At 36.3% G+C, this 24,847-nt stretch overlaps 1 protein-coding gene across 1 annotated transcript in view; it reads right to left on the bottom strand.

Moving 5' to 3' along the window:
- Positions 1 to 23,613, bottom strand: part of ALDH1A1 (aldehyde dehydrogenase 1 family member A1) — a 54,828-nt gene extending 31,215 nt beyond the window's left edge. Inside the window, exons 1-3 of the mRNA XM_019736692.3 lie at positions 23,456 to 23,613; positions 8,623 to 8,727; positions 1,004 to 1,144 (exon numbers count right to left, since the gene is read on the bottom strand). Coding sequence (XP_019592251.1) covers positions 1,004 to 1,144; positions 8,623 to 8,727; positions 23,456 to 23,521 — 312 coding nt within the window. The 5' untranslated portion in view covers positions 23,522 to 23,613. The remainder of the gene's footprint in view (positions 1 to 1,003; positions 1,145 to 8,622; positions 8,728 to 23,455) is intronic.
- Between the last annotated feature and the right edge of the window lie 1,234 nt (positions 23,614 to 24,847).

Here is a 24,847-nt window from a genome sequence, read left to right as displayed (position 1 = left end):
TGAGATAAGTAAGAGAGGCCAAGTTTTGCCAAATTCTGCTTTCTTCCTACAGGACATTTAGTTAGTGTAGTTTTATTGTATATATCTTCTAATTCTATCTTTTTATACATTTCAATTACACTAAATCTTTGAGTAATAAATGGTCCTTTGATGAACTATAATTGCTAGTGTTGATTTTTTAAAAATGTAGGCCTCTTTGTTACTACTGCTAGTTTAAGATTCTAAAAATAATAAAATTTGCTCTGAAACCTGATCCTGGTATTAGTTTGTGTTAAATTGGCTTCACTATAATGCCTAATTGAGAAGAAAATAAGGACATAGCCTCCCCCATTCATTTTATGTGCTGACTCATTTAATTGCTGAAATGTTTTTTAAAAAGCAGTCTACATAAACATACAATTTTAATAAACATGAATGATTGGATTTTTTCTTTATTCCTCACCTGTTTCACCTGTAAAAAGAACATAATTTAATCAAGACCATTGTAAACATATTCATTTCAGGAAGGGAAAAAAATGGCCATTTATTAAGTATCTTGGAGGTCTAGATTAGGAGACACAAGATTTATTTTAGAGAGAGATTCTGGTCACCTTTAACAAACTCTATGGGATTTTCTACTCAAAAAGGTCAGTGGCCAAGTGATTTAGGGAAACCCAGTATATTAGTCTAGGATATTCACATTGCCTGCTACCTTGTTAAACCCTCCAAGAAATTCTCGAGTAAATGAAAAAAAATTGTTCAATTTGGTTTAACTCCGGGTTTGCCAAAGTTTAGACTGTATCCTTGGAGTATACTCTATTCTTGGAGTAGAAATTAACATCATCCAGAACAGAGTGCAGATTATTATCTAAGAATAAACTCAGTGATAATGTTAACTGTTTCCTTTGTAGAGAGAATGTAATAATCACACACACACAAAAACACACACACACAAAAGTGCCAATCCAAAACAATGAATGCTTTCTAGAGATCTCACTACGTTCCCAGTTTGGTTAATACTCACTGCCAGCAGCAGACGATCTCTTTCAATTAGATCAGCCAACTTGTACAGTAGGCGTCCCCTCTCTGAAGCATCCATAGTACGCCATGGAGAGCCAATCTGAAAAGCCTGACGTGCGGCCTTCACTGCCTTGTTAATATCCTCCTGTAAGTTACAGGCAATTCAATTCAGTAGGCTAAACATATTAGCAAATCCAGTGTCAGTAACCCTATAAAATAGACTAAAACTCCTCATAAGCAGGCACTGTGTCTTCATTAGCCCGAAATCTAGCACACTGTATCAACTCAACTGCTGTACACTGGAATTTCAGTGTAATTCTGCCGAATCTTTAGAATGATGAGTCCCCCACACATAGCACATGCTTGTTTTCCTACAATATAAATATTATATTTTAATAGTTGCTATCATTTGAGTGCTTGCCATATGTCAAGTAAGGTTATAATTACTTTACACATATTAAGTCATTTCATGCTCAACAATTTTATGAGACAAATACATTCCCCAGTTTACAGACGAAGAAACTGAAACAAAGAGAGGAGATTTGCCCAAGGTCAATAGCTGAAAGTGGCTGAACTGAGTTTTAAACGGAGCCAGTCTGACCGTCATGCCTTTGCTCTCCACCATTACATTACAGTGCGTGGGTGACTGGGTTACAGAGAGTTCCAGAGAAAGCTCAAGATCTTAAACCGTGAAGGTCTTCTTTAATCTCTGGTGACTCTATGGCCTGTGCTCTCTCATGAAGAACCTATTGAAGGATGCATAAAAACTTTGCTTTGCTGTTGAAGAGTAAACATTTAAAACACGTGGTTTATTCCTTTTGTGCAGAAGGAGGAAGGCATAGAGGTGGGGGAACTGGTATAGAGAAGGGTCAGTATGTGACAACCTCTCATTTTGCAGCTGGGTACAAAGAGGTCCTTTTCAATCCCTAACTAGGTATAGAACTCAGTTTCTTCTTGTCAACAAGATACTGCATAAAATTAGTTTACTTCAAGGAAAAGCCAAATAATGAAGTAATTCCACACTCAGTCTAGCCTCTTTGTCTTCACATGTGTTGCCTTCACTCACACTCTTCTTTCTGAGTAGGGTTTAATCCTCCTGTTCTTTCCTAGTCCACCTCAGATACTTACTTTCCCCTGGCCCCTCCATTTCCTACGGATCCCTATTCAGAACTCTTCTGAGTTCCTACAGAATATACCTACTACAAAAATCATCACCTCTGCCATTACTACTTCATGTGTTTCTCCCCCCCCCCCATCAAATCAGTTGCAAGCACCTTAAAGGCATATATTGTTCCAATATTTTCTGATATATAGAACCTGCCACTACCTGGAGCTACATAAGCTCCACCATTCATGGCTACAGCCCAGGCCATTTTGTTGCAACTTTTTGCAGGAGATATACTTTCCTTTGAGAATTTGAGGGAGAAAAATCATCCTATAATTTTTTTTTTTTTTAAAGCTGCCCACAATTAAACTGAAACACATTCAAGGATGACACCTCCCTACTGGGAGGTATGGATCTCAGACTAATATCTCCTGCTTTAGGCTATATTCAATTAATAAGTTCCAAATTTACAAGTCTGCAAATTAAAATATGAGCCAATACCCTATTTTTACAGTATTTATCACCACACTAAGATGATCTGGGACGAGAGTGAAATTTTAGAAGCATAATCTGGTCTGATTATGTGATAATATTTAGACTACAAGCAAATATATATATATATATATATATATATATATATATATATATATGGTCATATTTGGGCATTCAGTTAATCACACTCATGCCTATATGTGGAAATTGTTTTATACCATAGATTCTAAGCTTTTCCAAGTTACATTTGGAGAGGACTTTTGGAAAAATAAAGCAAACCATAAGAATCTGCAATTGCCGGCATGATATGGGGATACCATAGCTTATAAAATATATGCAGTGCTGTGTTTAAACAGGTCTGTGTGACACAGCTTTCATTTGGCTCCTTCTGCTCAGTGTTTCATTGGCCTTAGCTAAATATGGTTTATCATAGGCATTCTGGCCTCTCAAAAGGATATGGAAAAACTGGCTTCAAGACAAGTAACTCTGCCATAGAGAAAATACATCCCTGGAGAATGCTGCTATAAATATAGATGTTCTTGTGGTTAGGTCTTTGATGCTCCTACTTTTCTCACATCTTATATTTTATCATGCAGTCACAGAAATAGAGTAATGGTAGTTAATATATACCTCGAGAATAAAACAACCCAGGTTTGAATTCTGGTTTCTCATCTATTAGCTATGTAAGTTTTGAGGCATCTATCCATCTATACAAAGATTTGCTAAACTATTCTGTAGCATTCTTATCATCAAGCTGCCAATGATAAAATATACTGTTGTAAGGAGACTGCCCTTATGAAAATTCCAGTAGAATCGAAGAGATATACAATAAAATAATTACACCAATACATTATTACAAAATGTAAAGAATATTCTGAAGCAAAATACATTGTGATGTGACTTCTCTGAGCTTCAGTTTGTTTTGTTTTGTTTTTATCTTTAAAATAGGGATAAGTAACCTCACAGAGGTTGTGTTGAAGATTAAACAAGGTAACATTTGAAACACATTTCCGTATGACAGCCATTAGGTTGAGTGTTCATTAAATGATGGCAATTGCTACTGTAGTTGTAGCAGTCAAAATAACCTTAAAATAACTCTCAGCAGTTCGAGTACATTTTAATCTGTCTTTTCAGTTTTCATGGCCCTGTATTATTTCAGGCTGTTATTGTCTCATCTGGTTGCCAGCCTTCCCAAGTCCATTCTTTTCTCTCCCAAACTGTCTTGCCTATTACTACCAGGCTAATCTCCTACAAATACTTTTATCTTACCACTTTCCCTTTCAAATAATTGCAACTGCCCCCCTTTTGCTTTCAGTCCTAAGGCCAAATTCTTCTTTCCGATTTTCAAGGCCCAACTTTTTGGGGCCTCACCTTACCGACTCAAACTTGTGTTCACATTTTTTTCTCTTCTACCTGGCCCAAGTCCTCACCTTCACTTTTATAATTCTCCTTGCCTTGCATGTTCTACCAACACACCCCATTTACTTTAAAAATCTTCCATATTCTTTAAGATCCAGCAGAAATCTCACAACCTACCTAAAACCATGCCCGACTAATCCAGCTTGATATAGAAACTAGTTAAGAGCCTGCTGAGCTCCAGCACTAAGCTAAACCCATTGTAAGCTCACAGTTACTACTATAGTTAGGCATCACGGACATGAACTCCACCATGAAATCCATCAACCCAAATTTGATCCCACTGCTAACTCCAAAATCCAGTGTTATAGCTCTGCAAGACTATACTGATAATGGTCTTCTTTACAATGAATATTTATTGCTATCTATATTATAAACTAACATTTCTTACTGTTCTGGGCCTATAATAGGCAGTTAATAAATATTTAATAATTTTGTTAACTATCTTGTAAACTCATCATGTTATATTGATTTTATATAAGGGTGCTCCATAGATAAATAATTTACTTATATTGGCATTTAAATAATAAATCATATTTTAATTGGTTTCATTATATAACAAAACTTTTATATTAATCAAAACTATTATGTATAAGGGTTTCTTTTTTAATTCCAGGACTAGCATTTCCAAGATCATAATTTTTGAATTAACTGGAACACAGTATGGTACACTAAGTCAGATTTGCTACCATCAATAACACTTGTGCTGCATAGGGTTTAAAATGCTCCTTTTTTTGAAGGAACGAAAGCTGAACGTGTAAAGATAATTCAAATGATGATGAAATATCAAATGCTTCATGAGCAAATAAAGGAAGGACTGAACTCTTCTATCTCTCCTAGACTGTGCAATTTCCATATTAAATTCATTCAGATTTGCAGAAAATAGTTATCAGGCTAGTTTTACATTTACACCTGTCATAGTCCCTTATTTTAATGGACATTTACTTTTATCCCTAGCAATTATTTGTTTTGTCATGCTTTAGTATTAAAAGCAGTTTTCAGGATTAGTCAATATAGCCTAAAAGAGCCACTGAAGTGAAAAGAAAACAGTTCCCACCCACATCTGTGCTTTGCTTTGTAACCTCCATTTGTTCTCTCCCCTCCTCCCTCCTTTATAATACCATTGAAAGGCGGTATATAGCCCATGGTTAGCTCCATTCTACTCATCAATTAAATCCTTAAAACCTCTTGGCTCATTATCTAAAGAGCCAGTTCCAGAATATTAGGTTTACTATGACTCTGTAATTTACCTTTTGCTAAGCAATGTTAGAAGTTATTATACTTCTTTGTTGGCAAAAGTGAAAACAGCAAAGATTTTTTTTTAAAGTTAGTAGATCATTCCAAAAAAGAATATGATGACAAGATTCCCTGGAGCATTTGAGATATTGCTCCCTGCATATGTCATCAGTTTGGCTCAAATAAACTCTTATGAAAATTTGAAAAAAAAAGAATACAATGACAAGAGTGCTGGATGTTAAGAAAACCTTTTACACCATAAGCAACTTGACGTGAGTGATCAATTATCCAGCCAACTTGATTAGCATCCCGAACTGATTTGAAGCTTTGCTGGACATTAATGAGTGTCCTTGATCTACACTGGGCCGGATTTCCTGCTCTCCTCTGAGTAGGAGTAATGGTCAATAAAGACAGAGCAAATAAATGAGAAATATTTCTAAAGCTCAGGAACGATCGTCAGCTCACCCTTACTACACTTGAGGAAGAAAGTAAATCCCACCAACGAAGCCAAGAAGACCTCAGATTGCCTGACAAGATTTCTACTAGAACTACAGGTGCACGTTTGTTTCACTGATGAAACTCTACCCTGAAGCCAGTGGCAAAGTGAGATATCTCAGGCCCCAGAGCTAAAGCTTCAAGAATTTTTTTCTTTTGTTAATTGCCAACAGCAAACAGCTCTGCAGCCTCCCTTCCAAGCAGCACTAGTACCTTTGGATAGAAAGAGTAGGCAGCTGTCAGAGGCTCAACTGTTTTCCTCACCTTGACCTTTATTGCTTTTCCCACCTTCCCAGGGTTGACAGAGCCACTCAAGCAACTAGACGGCCATTGGAAGTAATGTAGTACTGTACAGATCTCTAGAAGTCTCTGATAAAAACGAGCTCTCTTTGTTGATGTGAAGAATATGTTTTTCTCCTATTTTGGAGAATGGCTCATAGGACAGACTTATGGGTCTCCTAGAATACGTTGCCAGGGGGTCAGCTGTGTTTCTCTCCCCGAGTTTGGTCTTATAATATTTCTCATAGGTGCAGAGTGATTATCACAGCAGTTTCCAATCATCAACTTTTTCAGCTGTCAATGTCCTTGTCCCTTATTAACTTCTGACACCTGAGAAGGGATCCAACTTACGGTTTAATACTTAGATCAATGGTTTTCAAAGTGTATTCCCCAACACTCACTCCAACCAGCAACAGCAGTATTACCTGAGAAATTGTCAGAAATGCAAATTCTCTGGCCCCAATCTAGAATTATTGAACGAAATTCCTGGGTTGAGGGGGGTGAGGGCCAGCAGTCTGTGTTTTTACACGCTTTTCAGGAAGTTCTGATGTATGCAAAATTTCAAGAATTACTGCCTTAGTCAATAATTAATTTCATACTAGATTTCTAAGGGGAGGTGTAGGGTATATGGAAACTGAAAGCTTGATGGAGGAGAAGATTATTTTGTTTATCCATTATCTTTAATATATACTTGTAGTATTGATCTCTACAAGAAGCGTATTGTGTCAGACAAATTAATCAATAGCTATATAACACACGGGTTATAACATAGGCAAATACAAGTCTATAATGACACAGAAGACAGCAATTCTAACTGGGAAGGAGAGAGAAGCCTTTAAAGAAGTGTAACACCCAGTAATGATTGAAGCTTTGTTATATGCCGGGCACTGTTAAAACACTTTACATATTATTAACCTTCCCCAAGTTTTTCCCATCTGCCCATTTTACAAAAAAGGAACAGGAGCTCAAAGACGGTAAATACAAATGGGAGATTTCTCTAGTCTTACTGCAGATGATAATTTAAACTAGATCCTGAGGACCTAGTGATTGCCAGGAACGTGTGATTGCTCCAGTGTGATTGCTTCAGCCGCAGTGGCACAGAGGCAGTGACTTGCAGCTGATGCTTGGGGGGTGATACTGAACACAATGAAGTTGGGACTCTTATGTTGATGGGGTGGCCTGGGATGGAGGCTAGAAACAAGGGTGTTTCCCAGAACCAGGGAGTAGCCCTTGAAGCCATGGATAAACTCTGGTATACACAGAAAAAAGTGAAATCCGAAAGCAGGTGATGGGTCTCCATTCCATTCTGTTTCTACTTCTCTAGTTGTTGACCCCTCTGGCTAAACTGCATTCTCACACCTCAGGGCATGGGGCTTATTTCGTCTGATAATACAGCAATCTGAATTCAGAGCCTTCCTTAAACCTCACAGAGCCCCTGAGACCTATCATTAATCTTGGAATAGATCTGCAAGTTTAATACCTTGAGATTAGAGATCTCACTGATTGATGGGAAGGTAATGAAAGAATGGTGTTTGGACAGGAACATGTGATCGCTATAATGAACTATAAACATAGTGTCACGAATGTTATTACCCATGGGTTTTTCTGAGTTCATCTCCCAGTAGTCTGTTCACGCAGGGAAAAAAAAAAATAAAAAAGTTTTACCTTTTTCTATCTTATATGACAGAGATTTAAGGCTTGACAACATCTGGACAACTAAAGACCAGAATCATTTTACATTAGACTGTGAAACATATATAACTTTTAAGGTGTGTGTTCAAATAAAAATGCTGAAAGCTTTTACTCTCCTCACTTCCCAGGCTATTAACTATTACTCCATCTTACTTTAATAATAATTACAAGGTAAGGCAGTAGTTCTGCCAGTCACAGGTTCTGGGGTCAAAGGACAGCATTTGAATGCTGATTTCATTATTAGCAATGTCACCTTGAGTAAATTACTCAGCCTTTCTATTCTGCTATTGCATCATCATTTGTAAAAAGGGGCTAAAAATAATGCCTCCCCAGGTTGCTTTCAGGATTAAATTAAAACAACATTTAGAACAAAAACAAATTACTAAATAAAAGTTGGTTTTTGTTGCTGTTGGTATTGTTAGGAAACAACAACACTTTTAATTTGTAATTCAATTTGACTCATTTTCAAATTCAATTTTTAAAGGGACCAATGATTTTTAATGGAATAACTTGGGGTATGTTATTCTAAAAGTCTTATATTAAGCTTTCTTTTAGTTTCATTTTGCCACTTAAGAAGAACAATTTTATATGAATAAACGATTTCTCTACTTTTAAAATCTATGATCAATAATTTCATATGCAGTTTGTTGGTACAAGAAATCTAGACACGATTTCAATTGAAAAACAAGCAAGAAAAAATAATATGGAAAAATCACCACCACACCCAGAAGCAGAGGCCCATCAACATTATATGACTACTGAGTGCCCTTTATGTACCAAGAAAAATTTCCCAGGTGGCCCCAGAAACCTTATTTTCATGACATGTCTACTTGAATCTGGAATGGAGTTTGGGAGCTCAGAAGGGTGAGAAACAAGGAAACCTGGCATAAAATGGAACCAGTACCCACCTTATCTCCTTCTTCCACCTCACAGAGTTTCTCCTCAGTTGCAGGATTAAAGACAGGAAATTTCTTGCCACTCACCGAATTATGCCATTCATTGTTTATGAAAATCTATAGAAAGGGAGAGAAAGTAGGTAAAAAAGGCATTTAAATATGCAGCAAATTTGCGATCTTTTTTTAATAAACTTACTAAAGCATTATAGAATGCCTAAGTGAAGCCATTGTTACAACCCTATCTCCTTCCTGTATCCCCCTGCTCAACACACACAAGATTTTGTTTTTGGTTGTTTAAAAGACATTTTACACACACATGCATGTGTGAACACACACACACACACACAAATAAACAATACTTTTGAATTACACTAAGGTAGGAGGTCATTTCAACACTGGAAAATATAGACTGGAGAAAACAATCTAGAAAAAGATGCTTTTAGCTGAAATAACTATGAAGGTGAGGCAAAAACAGAGGCTTTAGTAGTCTTGATTTTTATGAAACATTGTCTCTAATTTCCACTTCAGATCCTGAACATGCTAATGTTGGACTACTGGTGATAACAGTATCATGAGTGACTGTTTTCTGATCCTTTACTTACTGTTTTAAAGGTAGTGGTGGTTGGGGGAGCTAATTAAATGAAGTTCTCTTTGAAAACATTGGCTGGTGCCATTTTTCTAACTGATTTTTTAAAGCATAAGGGTTTCGTTCTCCTTTTAAAAGATTATCTGAAATGTGTTTGTCCACAAATGAAATCAGGTACTAGATTTCTTAGTGGTATCGCTAAGAAAAAAACACACATCTAAAGAAACAGAAGGGTCTAGAAATATGGAATTATGTTCCGTGTACACAATAAAAGAATCAAAATATTAAAAAGTGTTATTGTGTCATTTAAAAAGTCTGAGTTTCAACTTTTGCAGCCCTAAATTTGAATTTCATTATGGCATCTAATAGAGTTTTCATATCTCGTGCATCTTTTACTAGTAAGAATGAAAATATTCTCTGGGTGGTGAACAGACAATGGGATTTATAGATGATGTAATACAGAATTGTACACCTGAAATCTATGTAATTTTACTAACAATTGTCACCCCAATAAATTAAAAAAAGAATGAAAATATTTGATAAAGCCCAATTAAGTACTCCTTTTGTGATGAATAAGTTATGCTCTGTTTCAGACAAAAGCTAGAATTTCCTCTCTCTTTTCCTCCCATTGTTTCTTGTTTATTCTGCTTTTGCTTATTCATTATGGAAATATAAAAATAATCATAAGTACAGTATTGAATGTTATATAATCCAACTTTTTGTTAGATTTATTTTTACAACATTAACTAGTCTAATTTTAAATCACAGGTAGTCAGTATATGTAGTTTTAAATGCAGGGTGACATATACACTGGATTTATAATATATATCTTAATTCAGACACCTCCCCTTACTTGATATTTAAAGGTAAGTTATTAATAGTGCAACCCTGAGGGAAAATGGATTCAAATACTGCCCTCCAAGGTTTAAATCAGTTGTTATGCTAAATACAAATCGTTTAGCTATTAAAAATTCCCCAGTGACAGTTATCAAAATTATACATTGTTAGTTTAATTAATTATATTGTGTATATTTGAATAAAAGCAGTCTTTTAAATTAACCAGAGTTGCACTAACTTAGCTATTCTATTATGCAGTGTTCATAATATAGCTTAAAATCTTGTCAAAATAATGAAATGAAAATTACCATGTATCACTAACTGCTTAAGTATAATTAATTCTATATACTGTGATTTATCAGAATATTTAGACAGCCTGGTCTCCTATACTCCTATTGTAAAATTTGTCAGTTTTTCTAAAAGTCATTTTTAAATATCTGCCTTCCCTCCTAGGCTGTAAACTCTATAAGATAAGGTTAAGGACTGTCTGTGTCAGGTTTTCTGGTTTATCCTCAATGTTCAACACAATCCCAGCCCTCAAGTGATTTTAACCTCAGTATTCTTGAATAAATAACTTAAAATTGAATCTAAGAACTTACAATCCAGTAGCTACACATGACTAAGACCTGTAATATTCTGCACATGGAAACACTATGATATTTGTGCTTTGTTAAAAAACAAGGGGAAGGAGAAGCTTCTTTATTTGCCTATTCGCACCAATACAATTATTCATATAACAAAACAGCATGAACCTATGTATTTGGAGGAATTGAAAAGAATTGCAGTGCTAGTTTGGAATTGACAGGAAAATGATGTGAGCTGAATAAATAAAGGGGGAGGGTGTGCAAGCAGTTCAGATGAAGAGAATAGGTGTGCAAAGATACATATATTGAGGTACAGGAAAGATAGAAGTATCAAGAAAATCCTTGTTTCTCTGATAGAGAAATGGGATACAAACGAGAATCTTAAAATTCCTATTATCCTTCACGAAGAAAAGGTTGGCATCTTAGTTCAGCTTGAAGAAAGGTAAATTCAGATTAAAGAACTGACTCACCCAACATGTTAGAGTAAATCAGCATTTCAGCTATCAGAAACACATTTTATGGAATCCTGTAATTACTCTTAAAAGTATTTTCTTTTATGCGTCACTAGCCCTTACCTCTTTGTACTTTTCCCAAGGGATGTCTGGGAAACACCTTAATCAATGTGTCACAAGTTCAGCTCACTGTCATCTCTAGCTTTATGCTTCTCTTAACTCAGACTAAAGTTCTAAAGCTTGCTCATGCACATTCTCTCTCTCTCTCTCTCTCTCTCTCTCTCTCTCTCTCTCTCTCTCTCTCTCTCTCTCTCATACACACACACACACACTTTCCCTCTCCTGTTAATGACACACAATCCCTAGTCATCCTTTTGTACATATGACTTTGTTCTATACTATTATAAAGAACCTCTCTGCATCTATGAGTCTCTTTCTATTTCGTTTGTTTATTTTGTTCTTTAGACTCACAGACGCAGAGAACAAACTGCGGGTTGCCAGATGGGAGTGGATTTGGGGGGCAGGGTAAATAAGGTGAAAGGATTAAGAAGTGCAAATTGGTAGTTACGAAATAGTCACGGTGATGTAAAGTACAGCATAAGGAATATAGTCAATAATGTTGCAACAACTATGTATAGTGCCAGGTGGGTACTAGACTAATCAGGTGGATAACTTCTTAAATTACACAAATGTCTAACCATTATGCTGTACACTTGAAACTAATATAAAATAATATTGAATGTCAACTGTGATCGAAAGATTTAAAAAAAAGAAAAGAAGTAAAAACAAAAAAGAACCTCTCCTTGTTTTTCCTGCCCCCCACGTCCACCTAATTGAAATTTAATTTTCACTCTGTTATCATAATCTTCCTAAATCATCCCAGTTCAGATTTTAACCCCTTCTCAGAACACTTAGGTGGTTTTCCATTCACAAACTCCTTAGCATGATAACAAGGTGGCTTATGATCTGGCTTTTCTAACCTTTTGTTCTATTATTTCCTCAGTTTACCTTTGTTTCAGCCTCATTCTACTGCCTCAAACACCATGCCCTCTGCTCCACACCTTTTATTCATGCTGTTTAGACTGGAGTTTCACTATTTTCTTCTACTCATACTTCAAACTCTCCCTTAAAATGTCATTGACTCATGAAGATTTCACTAGTCGGTCCAATTGGATTTAACCTCTTTTTTTCTCTTTTCTAACATAGTAGTTTAGTATCCTACTATTAAATTGCTTATTATGTTCTGTTTTGTATTCAAGTTAGAATTTACATATCAGCTCACCAAATTGCAAACAAAAATCTAAAGACATCATGGTACTTGCCCTAGATTTTTTAGTCAGCCTTGCAAAACTTGTATCACATTCATTCCCAAAGTTCTAATTCTCCCTTTCCTCTGCTCTAATGATAGTATTACCTCTCTAGACTTTATGTCTTTGAAAGAGCACAAGTCTCACCCTGTCAAAGACATACCCAGAATTCCATCCTTCCACAGTATAATTTCACCAAAAATCTAATAAGAACAAGATATAGAATTAATTATATTTTGTTAGGCCTGTGGTGTGAGGACTTATAAGAACTTTAATATCATAACTTGTGGCCCAAAATTTGGATTCTTGCAGCATGAGCTCTGAAGCTGCTTACAGAGCATAACTTTGCCCTTTTGGATTCCAGAACTGCCTGCAGAGCCAGCAGTCCCCCCACCCTCCAGTGCTCATTGTACTGTTTGATAAATTGTACTCCTTGCAGCATTGATAAATAATGCTCCCTGTACTATGATTGCGTGATCAAAGGCAGCTTTTTTGTTCTACAGGCCTGGGCTGAAACTAGGACTTGAAAAATGCCTAATCATATATTACGCATTGTTCCCACCTCACAACTCCACTTGCTCGATCACTGAGTCAGCCAACCATTGAAAGTCCAGTGGCCCCCACCAATCAGAAAACAAATGATGTAAGTTAATAATCTTGTTTCCCCTAGCAACCCATCTCTTTGATCATCGACTCCTTGCAACTTTTGCCTTTATAAATCCTGCTCTATCCCCTCCGTTTTGGAACGTATTCTCAGTTCATACTGAGGACTACACTTCCTGGTTTGCAAATCGTTATACAAATAAACTCTCTTTAAATTTCTTTTTAAAAGATATCTCCAGATTTTTGTTTACAGGTGAAACTTTCCAGCTCCTACTTGAGTCCTCCTAGGTCTGTGATAATTCAAAGTTCCAAGTTCTCAATAATATACTCTTGACATATTACAGTTTATTTTGCTCACTTCATAAGTCTCTTTTGGTGAAAGAACCATCACAATATGTATTTACCATCTAGTTTCATGTCAGACTCCTGTATGTAAGCTGCACATAACACTTCCCTCTCAGATTAAAGCCAGTGAATATTTTGTAAATGAGCATTCATCTAAAAGAATACAAGTTTATCTGGCAGCCTTTAGGCAACTGATGAGATCAGTCCTAGATGATCTCAAATTCTCAGCAGCTGCTCTGCATTATTCACTTTTAACCTTTAATATGGAAGAATATGGTGAGCTCAACTCTTATTTGAATTTGTGCTTATATTGACATAAACCAAAATGGTCACTTTTATTTTCAGGAAACTGTCACATAATGAGTAAATACTGTCTCATTATTTGGAAGATACTGAAGGAAAATGTGAGATGAATTAGCCATGACTGCTACTCTCAAGGGGCTTATAATCTAAGAAGAGAGTGTATTTATATCAAGATCAGCCAGTAAAGAATTGAAGGTTGTAGAGTAAAATGACCAAAGCAGTGCTCTAGTCAATAAACTGCACAGTGGAACTCATGGGAGAAAGGGACCTGGGCGCAAAGATTGCATCCTTGAAGGATAGAATTTGATTGGTGGGAAAAGGAAAACAATGGGCAAAGGGGAGGAACAGTGTTGGCATATTTGTAACACAGTGAAGAGATCAGCCCCGAACAGAGAGTTCTAGTGGAAAGAAGTCATAAATAGTAAGTTCCCACAATGACAATGAAGCCACTTTGTGGTGGTCTTTATCCCCAGCGTGAGAAGTTTAGACTCTATCCTGATATAACGAGGGAGTTACAGGATCAAATGAATGTTTTTAGAAAGACTGATTTTAACTCCCCCAAATGGATTTAAAGTAGAGTGACCAGAGTCCAGATATTCGTTGAAACCATTTTAACGTTCCAGGCATGAAATCATAGGGCTTTAGAGTACAGTGACATAGCAGTACAGTCTGCAAGTTATGAATTATATACACTCTTCCCCAAACACAGGCCTTTCAGCATAGAAACAAAACTCAGCACACATAATGATATGATCAGGGTTGCTATAAAGATCAGGAATTGCCTCATCCTTTTCCTTCCCCTGAGCTATGGAGAATATATTGGTATGAACTACTTTAATGATTTTTTTTTCTGTTTTAAATTTATAAGCTTTACATTTGACATTTGCTTCCATCTAACTGTGAGACCAAATGTCCTTGAATAAAAATTCTTCCTGTGGTTATTATGTAAAATGGTTCCAGTAGTCTCCCCCTCATCTTGCAGGCGTTACTTTCCAAAACCCTCAGTGGATGTCTGAAACCATGGAGAATACCAAACCTATATACATATACCATGTTTTTTCCTATACATACATACCTATGATAAAGTTTAATTTGTGAGTTAGGCATCATAAGAGATCAGCAACTAATAATGAAATAGAACAACTATAACAATATACTATAATAAGTTATGTAAATGTGGCATTATTAAGTAAAATAAGGTTTATTTGAACACAAGCATTACGATACCCTGACAGTCGACCTGTTAACCCAGCTGGCTAGTAAGTGACTAATGGGCTGGGGGAGCATGTACAGTGTGGATGGAGACCCTGGACAAAAAATGATTCATGACTTGGACAGCACAGAGTGGGACAATGCGAGATTTCATTACACTACTAGAATGGCATGAAATTTAAAACTTATAATTGTTTATTTCTGGAATTTTCCATTTAATATTTTTGGATGACGGTTGACTATGGGTAACTGAAACCACAGAAAACAAAACCACAGATAAGGGGGGACTACTGTAGGCTAACAAATATTTATTATAATATAATAATTCTGACACCTAGTTTAGTGCTATCGAAATGATCTATCATTTCCCTCCCTTTGCTCATTTTCCATTTGTTGTTGGCCTTCAGAAAGTTGAGAAAAAGGGATCAGGCTAGAAAAGAAAGAAAAAATTATTGGGTCCTATTTAACCATTATGTTAACTATATTCTAATTATGAGTTTTGGACTCAGGATAATATTGAATAATATATATGTACAGTAGACCTCAACTTAAAGTTCACAGTATTGATTGGAAATTATAGACACCTATGCATACTCTTGGACTTCAAGTGCTTCTTATATAGGGAAACAATCAATGGCAATGTTGAGGCAACATAAATGTTGATTTTTACTCTTTAAATGTTTGGTATGTCAGATTTTAAGGGATGCATCATATGACCTTTGTCTTAAAAGAATGGCCATTTTCTGAAAGCAGTTTAGTGTCCAAGTCATAATTTTTTTAAAAAGCCTTTCCAGACTAAAAGTTATTATGTCTTAATGTGTTTGACATAAAATTACAACTCTAAATAAATAAGTGCTTTCCTCGAAATATTTCTGGCGTGGGTCAAGCTAAATTTGACTAATAGGCAGAATAAAACTTATTGGCCTTATATGTTGATATAAGATTTTGGAATATGTTGGTTTAAAGGGGAGAGAGCCCCTGACTCCTTCCAAAGATTGTCAGGGCCCTGAATTCCAATGACCTCTGCAGGGCTAGAACTAGCCTAGTGGCTCTGGATCCTATAAGGGAAGCCAGTGCTTTCTTGGTGGCAGAGAGATTTAACAGATCACATTTTCAATACACAAAGTAGTTCTTTTAAGACAGGCCAAGGGCGAGGAAGGGTGATGAGATCCCCTTTTAAGTCACCTGTGTGAATTTCCAAACCTGAAAGCCCAGAGTGATGGCTGTTGTTGTAAATGTATAGGAAGTGATGGGTTGTAAATGTGTAAACCTTTTCTCAGTTTTAGCCACCTAAAACAAAACAAAACAAAACAAAACAAAACAAAACAAAAATAAAACAAAACACTTTGGAAGGGGGCCAGAAAGAATGAGATGGGGGATGAATAAGAAGAGAGAGACCGAACAAAATTCAGGTGGGGATGTTAACCATTTAAAAGAATCAAAGTTAGATCTCTGGCAACTACTTTCAACCCAAACCCTGAGGCAGCAAAGCAAAATGCTGAGATTCAAAGTAAAAACAATCTAAAAGGAAATTGAGGAGGAAGTAAGAGATTGCAGGAAAATATTTAACTGCAGTAAAAGGAATGAAAACAAAACAAGAAAGTGACCCAAACAAAAGTAGGAGATATAAAATGTTCCTTTCATTTTTGTTTTGTATTGTAATCTGACTTCAGCAACAGGAATGTATACTCTTTTTTTTCCTCATTGTTGTTGGAAAAAACCTTCAGCCTTTTTAACTCAGGGAAAAAGATAAGCATTTCTGTTTTGAGCCACACCTTCACTATGTACCGCAGATAACAAAAATACTTGTCAGCAACTCCATATGTCATACACACTCTTTATCAAAGAGGTATTGATGTACAAGCACCAGAAAGTTCTGTATAAGTTTAATATTTAACAATATCAAGACCCAACAATAAAATACTTGCACATAAGCCTTCTTCCTTCTAAAGTAAGTGCAAAATGTAGAGCATAATTCAGTTGTTTGTTATTTGTATTCCTTTGACTTCTAAAAAAGTATTGGGAAAGCAGTGAAAATAGTCCAATAATGGGACCTAGGATGGAGAGGTAGTAGTGCAGGCAAAGTTTTAGGATCTGTGATACTTGTGTAGATTCCCAGCAAACAAATTTCCTTTAACAATTCCAACTTTACAATAAAGGTATCAGGTAGAGATATTATAATATCAAAAATCAAATATTAGTGACACTTCATACATCTTGTAATGACGTCTCTGTTTATGGGAGTTTTTGATACATACACAGGCACACCGGCACACACAAGCACATACGTACTCCAAATACATCACTGTGAGGAAATCGAGGTTTATGTAAATATTTACTTTTCCAATTTGTTTATTGTAGTAGTTTTTAATTAAATGTTTAATTATGAAGCAATTATTGTTCATGTTCTTTTGAACTTGGCTCTGTCTCTGTTGCCACTGATATCTGATAAATGTGTAGTGTATCTGGCCACAATTATAACAGCATCATGAGAAACCTTAATCACCATCACAAGCCAGATAATTGCTATTTTGAAACAACTATATCACCATTTTATCAATAAGATTTCTTTAATGCTGATCTGTCTCATATCATCCCACAGATTACCCATGCCACCTCAGGACATTGCCTTAACTTTGGGTTGCTCTTCTATTGAGTTGTTTCTTGTACCCTTTAAGAGTTTTTCTCACTCAGTCCTCTCTTTCTGGCAAGTGGTTAACAATAAATTCATCAGAAGTCCAGTTTAAAGAAATCATGTGAACACGAGAGTCCTTGTAAAATGGGGATAATACCTTCTCCTAGGGCATGTGCAACTTAATTTAGTATTTGTGTTGATTAGATTTCTCAAAGCCAGGCAGGTGCCAGACTACAAAACAATTTGCCGAGACTGTAGTCCTCAGAGATGAGCTAAAATATGGCATTTGTAGTGAAAGTTTATCTCCCAGGAGCAAAATTTATGGTGGGTTCTGTCACTGGTGTGTGGCCACGATCTGATTCCTGTTGGATTTGGACACTTTCGAAGGGGAAGGTAAGTGTTTCTGCCTGACTGAGTGTGAGTAAGTTTCTGGAGGAAACAGGAAATCAGGTCCCAAAGGAACTAGATGGTGGTCACTGTGGATAAAATTATAAGGTTGACCCAAAACTTTTAGACCGTTGTTTCTGGTCAACAGGCCACACTTGTGTAGCATAAGCAAAACCTGGAATGGTTAGAAATGCAAAATCTCATACCTCACCTCAGGCCTACAGAATCAGAATCTGCATTTCAACAAGATCCCTAAATGACTTACTTGCACATTCAAATTCAAGAAGTACTACTCCAGAATAACTTCTCTGTAGCAGTCCACATGTTTTGGGATCTGGTGCCCAAATCATCCCTCTTTTCTCATGAATCAAATTTCAACTCTCTCAATCAGAGTAAGGAATGAATGATACAAATTTAGTAATAGGTGTGAAAGCACTTGTTAGAGACAATCCAGTGGGATTCAAGTACTACTGTTTTTAATGTTTAGGGGGAAAAACAGAATCATATGGAAAAGTATCAGATTTGAAAGGAGAAAATTCAGAATCTAGTTCTTTCTGTCTTTACCGCTAAAGAGCTGCCTGACTCTGAGCAAGTCACTTAAGATCTCTGAGCTCAGGTGTCTCAGCTCTAAAATGGGACACTAGTAACATCTTTCTTAGTTCCTTTCCAGTGATTAATTATGAACCTTAAATGAGATCAACAGATGAAAGCAGTTTCAAACTATGACAGGCAATACAAGAATTTGTTTCACTTATATTGAATAATTTTAGAATTCTAGGAGTCATCTTGGAAAGGGGAGGGTTTAAAAGAGCCCGGACCAAGGAGCTAATAAGTGCCGGGGCACTTTCCACAAATTACCTCACTTAATTCTCACAGCCTCTTTTCAAGGTAGTTATTATTAGTCCCAATTTACAAACAGGTGAACTGAAACTCAAGGAGGGTTAGAAGCTTGGCCAAAATCATTGAATAAGTAGAAGAGCTGGAAGTCGAGGTTGGGTTTTTCTTGTTAAGCCACCGCACCTTGCAGCCGTCAGCTATTTGTTCACTGCTTCCAAAGTCGAAAACAAACAAAAGCTGCTTCAGTCAGAAGGGAGTTAAAGAGACTTCCCAAATGAATGCAGGGCCACTGCACAATCAGCTTTGTCTTGAACATAAGTCGTGTCCTGTTTTAAGCATCCCTCAGTGGCTTCCCTTAAATAAATGTGGTCGTAGCCTCTGTCTCCAGGCTCGTCTCATCCATTCTCTCCTTCCCTCATTTTACTCCAGTTGTATTAGCGATTGGTAGTTCTTTGAACACACCAAGCTCTTCTTCACATGTTCTGTGCATGAGTTGCTACCTCTAGATCTTTGTTCTTTCTCCACCCTCCACAGCCACCTTACGTTTTGCATCCCTCAGGCTCACCTTCACTGTCCCTTCCTTTTAAAGTCCTTTCCTAAAATCTCATCAAAAGTAAGCTCTTCCCCTTATAGTCTCTCAGCTTTATGTTTTCTTCTTTTAACATTTTCCATAATTTGTTATTAAAGTATCCACTCACTTGTTTATTTTCTTGCCCACACCACCCCAGTCTTCACCTTTCAGGAATAGAAGATCCATGAGGCAGGAATCTCTTAGCTTTCCTGTAAGACCTAGCACAGGGCAGTCATTCAACGACTTGTTAAATAAAGGGAAGGGAAATGGGAGAAATGAGTGAAGAGGATGGTTATTTTAAAATGTATGTGGCTTGAATTTGTTTTAAGAATTTAAAAGGCGATAATGCTGCCTAGTTTGTAGTATTCAATGAATCATAATGCTTCTCTATCGAAAACACATCTTTTGGATGAAAGCTCCTGTTTCAAAAACTTCAGAACGACTTGCATTATTTAGCATGTTTTGGGAAAGAAAGCATTCTTATTTATTTCTTCCTCTTGGTGGCCTGGGAACAGCTGAGCAGCAGGTGATAAGGCTCATGGTCATGTCCCCTCCAGTAATTAGGAATGGACGAATGAAAGTCAGAATAAAGAAGGACAGAACAGGATTCTAGCAACTCCATGTCCCAAAGTAGTGATACTGACCTTAGAGAAGTCACTTGGTGTGAGGGCTCAGACTGCTAGCACTCAGTCTAGCTTTGTCACTTACTAGCTATGTGACTTTAGGCAAGTTATTTAGCCACTCTGTTCTTCAGTTTCCTCATTTACAAAACAGAAATAGTAAGCTCCTTATAAGGTTAATGTGAGGAGTAAATAAAATTATTATACAGAACTTAAAAACAGTCATTGGCACAGAATAAACATGATGAATTTTAGTTATAATTATTTCCTGTTGTGTGTGCATGCATATGTGTGTGTTTGCACATACCTATATGTTTGTGTGAAATGTCATGAGTAGATAATCTTTTCTAGTAAACAAATTATTATTCAGTGAGTTAAGTTTAAGTGTGAAGCTGAACATTTTGGGGTTTGAATCCTGAGAAAACTTGTCTTCTTGAATTTCCTATTTGTCTTTTTTTTTTCTTTTTTTTTTTTTTTTAAGGTAAAAAATAGTGTTATGAAGGGAAAATGGAAAACAAAGTCACCAAATCCTATAAGAGAAAATTCTTGATCCCTGAAATCCTGGATAAACCCTTGGAACTTCACTCCAATGCGATCCTTGTCAGGTGGGGCATGACTGTGCAAGAAAGAGGGACAGAAAAACTAGAAGAGAATGAGATGAGAGGAGCACTTGTGGGAAACAGGTCTAGGAAAGGCTGAGTAAAAGGAGATTCTTGAAAATTGGAAAGAATTCAGAAAAACAAATAGGACTAGAATAGCTAATGCTAATCAGTCATTTCCCATGTGCCAGGTACAATTTCAAGTGTTTTATATGCATTAAACTCATTTAATGCTTTCATCCACCTTAGGAAATTGGTACCTTTATTATTCCCATTTTACACATAAAGAAACTGAGGCAGAGAGAAGTGATGTAGTTTGCCCAATGATCACATAACTTTCAAAGAAGCTCTTCATTTAAAGGCTCAATAAAACAGATGAGTTGGCAGATGTATGATTCATTTAGAGTTGGAAAGGGGACAAATGAGGATAGAGATGGGATCCGAGTTTATGTGGATTTATAATGATGTTATTGAGGTTTTAAATTCTAAAAACCTTTGTATCATTTTAGAAAGTAATTCTTAAGTCTGATCTCTGTTTTATCCACCCCAACAAAAAAATAATCAGACTGTACTAGAGAGTAAGTCATAAAAGATAGGCAACAATGACTTCTTTTGTTTGGGTGAAAAGCAGTCTCAAGCTTGAGAGTATGTAATTCTACCATAGTTGTAATAATTTTTTGTTACTCAACCCTGCTAGTCTCTTCCCTCCACCTTGCCCCAAGGACCAATATACTTCTAGTGATAATAAAGAAGAACATTAACAGAGTAAGAGAAAAATAATACAGAGGTTAGGTGCTGGCCAGAGAAGGTAATTCCTCAGGCACTATAAAATCCTTGTTTACTTGCTTTGCAACCAGGAAACTTAGTTAATAACTGTTATTTTCCAACTCCTCTTGCAAGTGCAAATCCAATACAATTCTTCAGTGGGGCACAGTAAAAAAATGCAAAGGCATTTGAAAAAGCTCACCCATTTAGATTTAATTACATACATAACTGGTGTCCTCCCAAGTGTAAAAATGCTGTAACCAATAAATCAGACAATAAAATGCTATCTGAGCAGAACAGATTTATAGAGAAGATGTGTGAGCAATCAAAATTCACTGACTTGCATTGAATAGTCTTATCCAGAAAAGTTTTTAAATGAAAGAGGAAATAAATATTATTCTTTGAATCTTGCTTTCTTTTGGATGCTTAAGTCAGTCAGGTTCCCTAAGTGTTCTTGTGTAAGGACTTTAACGAGAACAGAAGATTTCAATCTTAGAAACTTCTCTCTGTGTTAAAGGATCACTAGATCTGTGTTTGTATGTTAGATTTTAACCATCTCATTTTTCTATAATAGTACTGTTTCTTACACACTTAATTATTAACTACTAAATAAGCTTAAGTAGAAAATATTTCACATTAAAGCTTTCTTGAGATACACATACAAGGAAAACTGCAAACTCCTGCAAAGCCAAATTTTTAAAAATGTAACGTTCAGACGACTAAATATCTTTCCAGGTAGTATCATAAGGAAAAAATTTAAAAAGACCCTTTGTAACAATAGTAGTGGGATAATTCAGTCATTGCCAACGATGTGAATCTTTATGAAATGCACTTTTCAATGTGCCTGTTTGGATTGAAATTTCTTGTGAATGACCAACTTGGAATAAGAAAGTTGGGAAGGCTAAAGTCTTGTCATCTTTTGGGCATACTTTTGCCAAGTGTATGTTGTTGGATGGCATGGACTCACCACATTTTTATGTTTCCATTTGGAATACAATTAAATGGAAAACATGTTTTCCCTTCTAATAAAACCTTGTGAAAATAATACATTAGTACACTTTATAGCTGCTGGTCAACCATCTTAAAGGAAAAATCTGATCTCTGCAGATACTTTCCTAAGGAAAAGAGCCAGTCAGCTGAGCAACTTCTTTATTTTTTGTGCATATGAAAATAAAAATATAACCAATTTTAGGATTACAAAACCATCCGTGGTTAAGTAAGGGATATACAAGTGATAGCAAAGTTCTTAGTCTATCCTTAAATTGTAATGCTCTTGATTTTTCATTGGCTAATTCAGAAAGCAAAATGGCTCTCCCTGAGTTAAAATAGTTCCTTTCTTACCTTACTTTCTCCATCACACCATAAAGCAAACTTTAAGTGAGTTTGTTAGACCAGTTTTGTTTTGTTTATTTTATTTATTTGGGGTTCTAGGTTCTGACAGGAAAGCAGGTATATAACAGTGTAAAACAGGCAAAGTTCAGAGATACTCTTAGCTGACTCAAACAAAATCCATTTCCTCATTCAACCTAGCTGTGGATTTTTAAGTCTGGGTCAGGCTCCTGCTCTTGTTTCTCCATTTATTTATCAGTTAACAATTATACAACTGCTCCAATGGCAACAAACATGGCTGATAAAATAAATAAGAATGCTTTCTTTCCCCAGATATGCTAAATACTGCCAAATCTATTTGACGTCCTTGATACAGAAGCTTTCATCCAATATTCAGATTTAGGTCCTTTAATTTTGACATTTATTAAACATATAGAAAGATCGTGTTACTTCAGCACATCAGCATGCTCGGTTTGTCTGTTTTTAAAATCATTTCCCACTTGTTTGGCTCTTTCTAGTAAGTTTCTCTAGCAAGTATCTGCCTCTTTTATCATACATTCTGGGCTATGCTGACCTTAATAGAACTGCTTAGTAAAATCCACTGACTCCTGGCACAAGAACCTTTCACACAGAAGAGAATGCCTTTCACTTAAAAATATTTTTAAGAAATAAATTTATGAAAAGTTGCCAGATGAGATTTAGAATTCATTATGTGATCAAGGCACTAAACCCAGAACTGCATTTTGCAAGCCTTTTATTTTTGTATTTACAAAGGGCTCTTCACACAAGTTTACTTAAATTGACCTTTATGCTTTATATAAATGTAATTTTTAAAAAACCTGAGGCAAAGCAGTAAATAGAAATTCTACTAACCTTGGTGTATTGAAACTTCAAGTTGGTCAGTGGGCCAGGTAAGTCTGGCATGCCTGAGGACGACATTTCTGGTTCAGCTCCTAAAATACAGGTGACAGGCTCAGCGATTTAGTTCTGATAGAGCACTTGGTTTTATTTGTTCCTTTTTATCCACACGGGCTAAGGTTTATTTGCATACTGGGATATGATTGGATGAACAAACTGGGAGCAAAAAGAAAACGACACTACTTATTTGTAACACCTAGTGCAGGAAGCCCTTGACTTTAAAGTTAAATCCTTAAGAAACCAGTGCTCCAGCACTGAAGCTGCATCTGGAGACAGGGCACTATTTGCAGACGAATTAATTTACAAAGCCGAAACCTGTGATAAGGGTACACAGCGCAGCTGTTCTGGCCACTAAGGCCAGTTATTATTTTTTTGGCTTTTCATGCTTCTGTGAAACTTTTCATTCTCCGACAGACTTGGAATCAGAGAATTTGAGAATTGAAAAAGAGTCTAAATGGGCGCTTGTTCTCAGTAGAAGCTGGTGAGGAGAGGACCCTGGCCAGGTGTCTTCAGGACTATGCTGTCAGGGAAACAGGGTGCTGTGGGGGGAAAGAAAGACCCTTTATCGAGCCCCTACCCCAAGTCAGCTATAAAAAACATCATACCAATCAACTGTATTATTTTAAGTGTGGCTAGGTAGACGTACTGAAATTTCAGAAGCTCTAAATGATCTTTACTTTATCTATGGGAACAGAAAAGTCAGCAGGATTTTTAGGGAACTCAGTGCACTGTAACACACAGTCACCACAGTAGCAATATGGCAATATCGTCTGTCAAAACTCATTTAAAATGAAAGTAACCCCTGGTTTTGTAAGTTGGCTGTATTTGTCAATCATTGACACAGGCAATTTACAGAGTGAATTTAAACAGGACTCTCAAGTAACTTAAATTCTTAAAATTAGATTAATATTTTAAGCTGGGAACATTCAAAAAGGACAAATTTTAACTGTAGTACTCCCATATTAAGGACAATACTTTATTATATTGAAGCTATAGCAAAAGTTGCAGTAAGAACAAGGTAGAAAACTTTGGATGCTCTTAATTCTAATCACTAAGAATTAAGAACACTTTTTTTTTCCCCCAGTGAAAATTGCCAGCTTCCCCAGATATGGGAGTTAGGTAGGGAAATGAAGGCTTATTGAATGGTTACTCCAAATCAGGTTCTGGAGGTGGCTTTCTCTTTCCATCCTTACTTGGTTCCCAATTTTACAGACAGAGAGTAAGTTGCTTGCTTATGATCTAGTAACTGCAAGACAAGAATTTCATTTCCCAGAGAATTTGCTGTTTTGATTCTCAAAGTGAATAGTCACCCTCACAGGCAATTAAATTTTGCCATTTATTCATCTA

Source organism: Rhinolophus sinicus, chromosome 16 (assembly GCF_057876585.1).
Source record: "Rhinolophus sinicus isolate RSI-liver-muscle chromosome 16, RSI-T2T, whole genome shotgun sequence".
NCBI classification, from domain to species: Eukaryota; Metazoa; Chordata; class Mammalia; order Chiroptera; family Rhinolophidae; genus Rhinolophus; species Rhinolophus sinicus.
The sequence above is the reverse complement of the archived record's forward strand: the minus strand, read 5'-3'. Positions and strand labels throughout refer to the sequence as shown.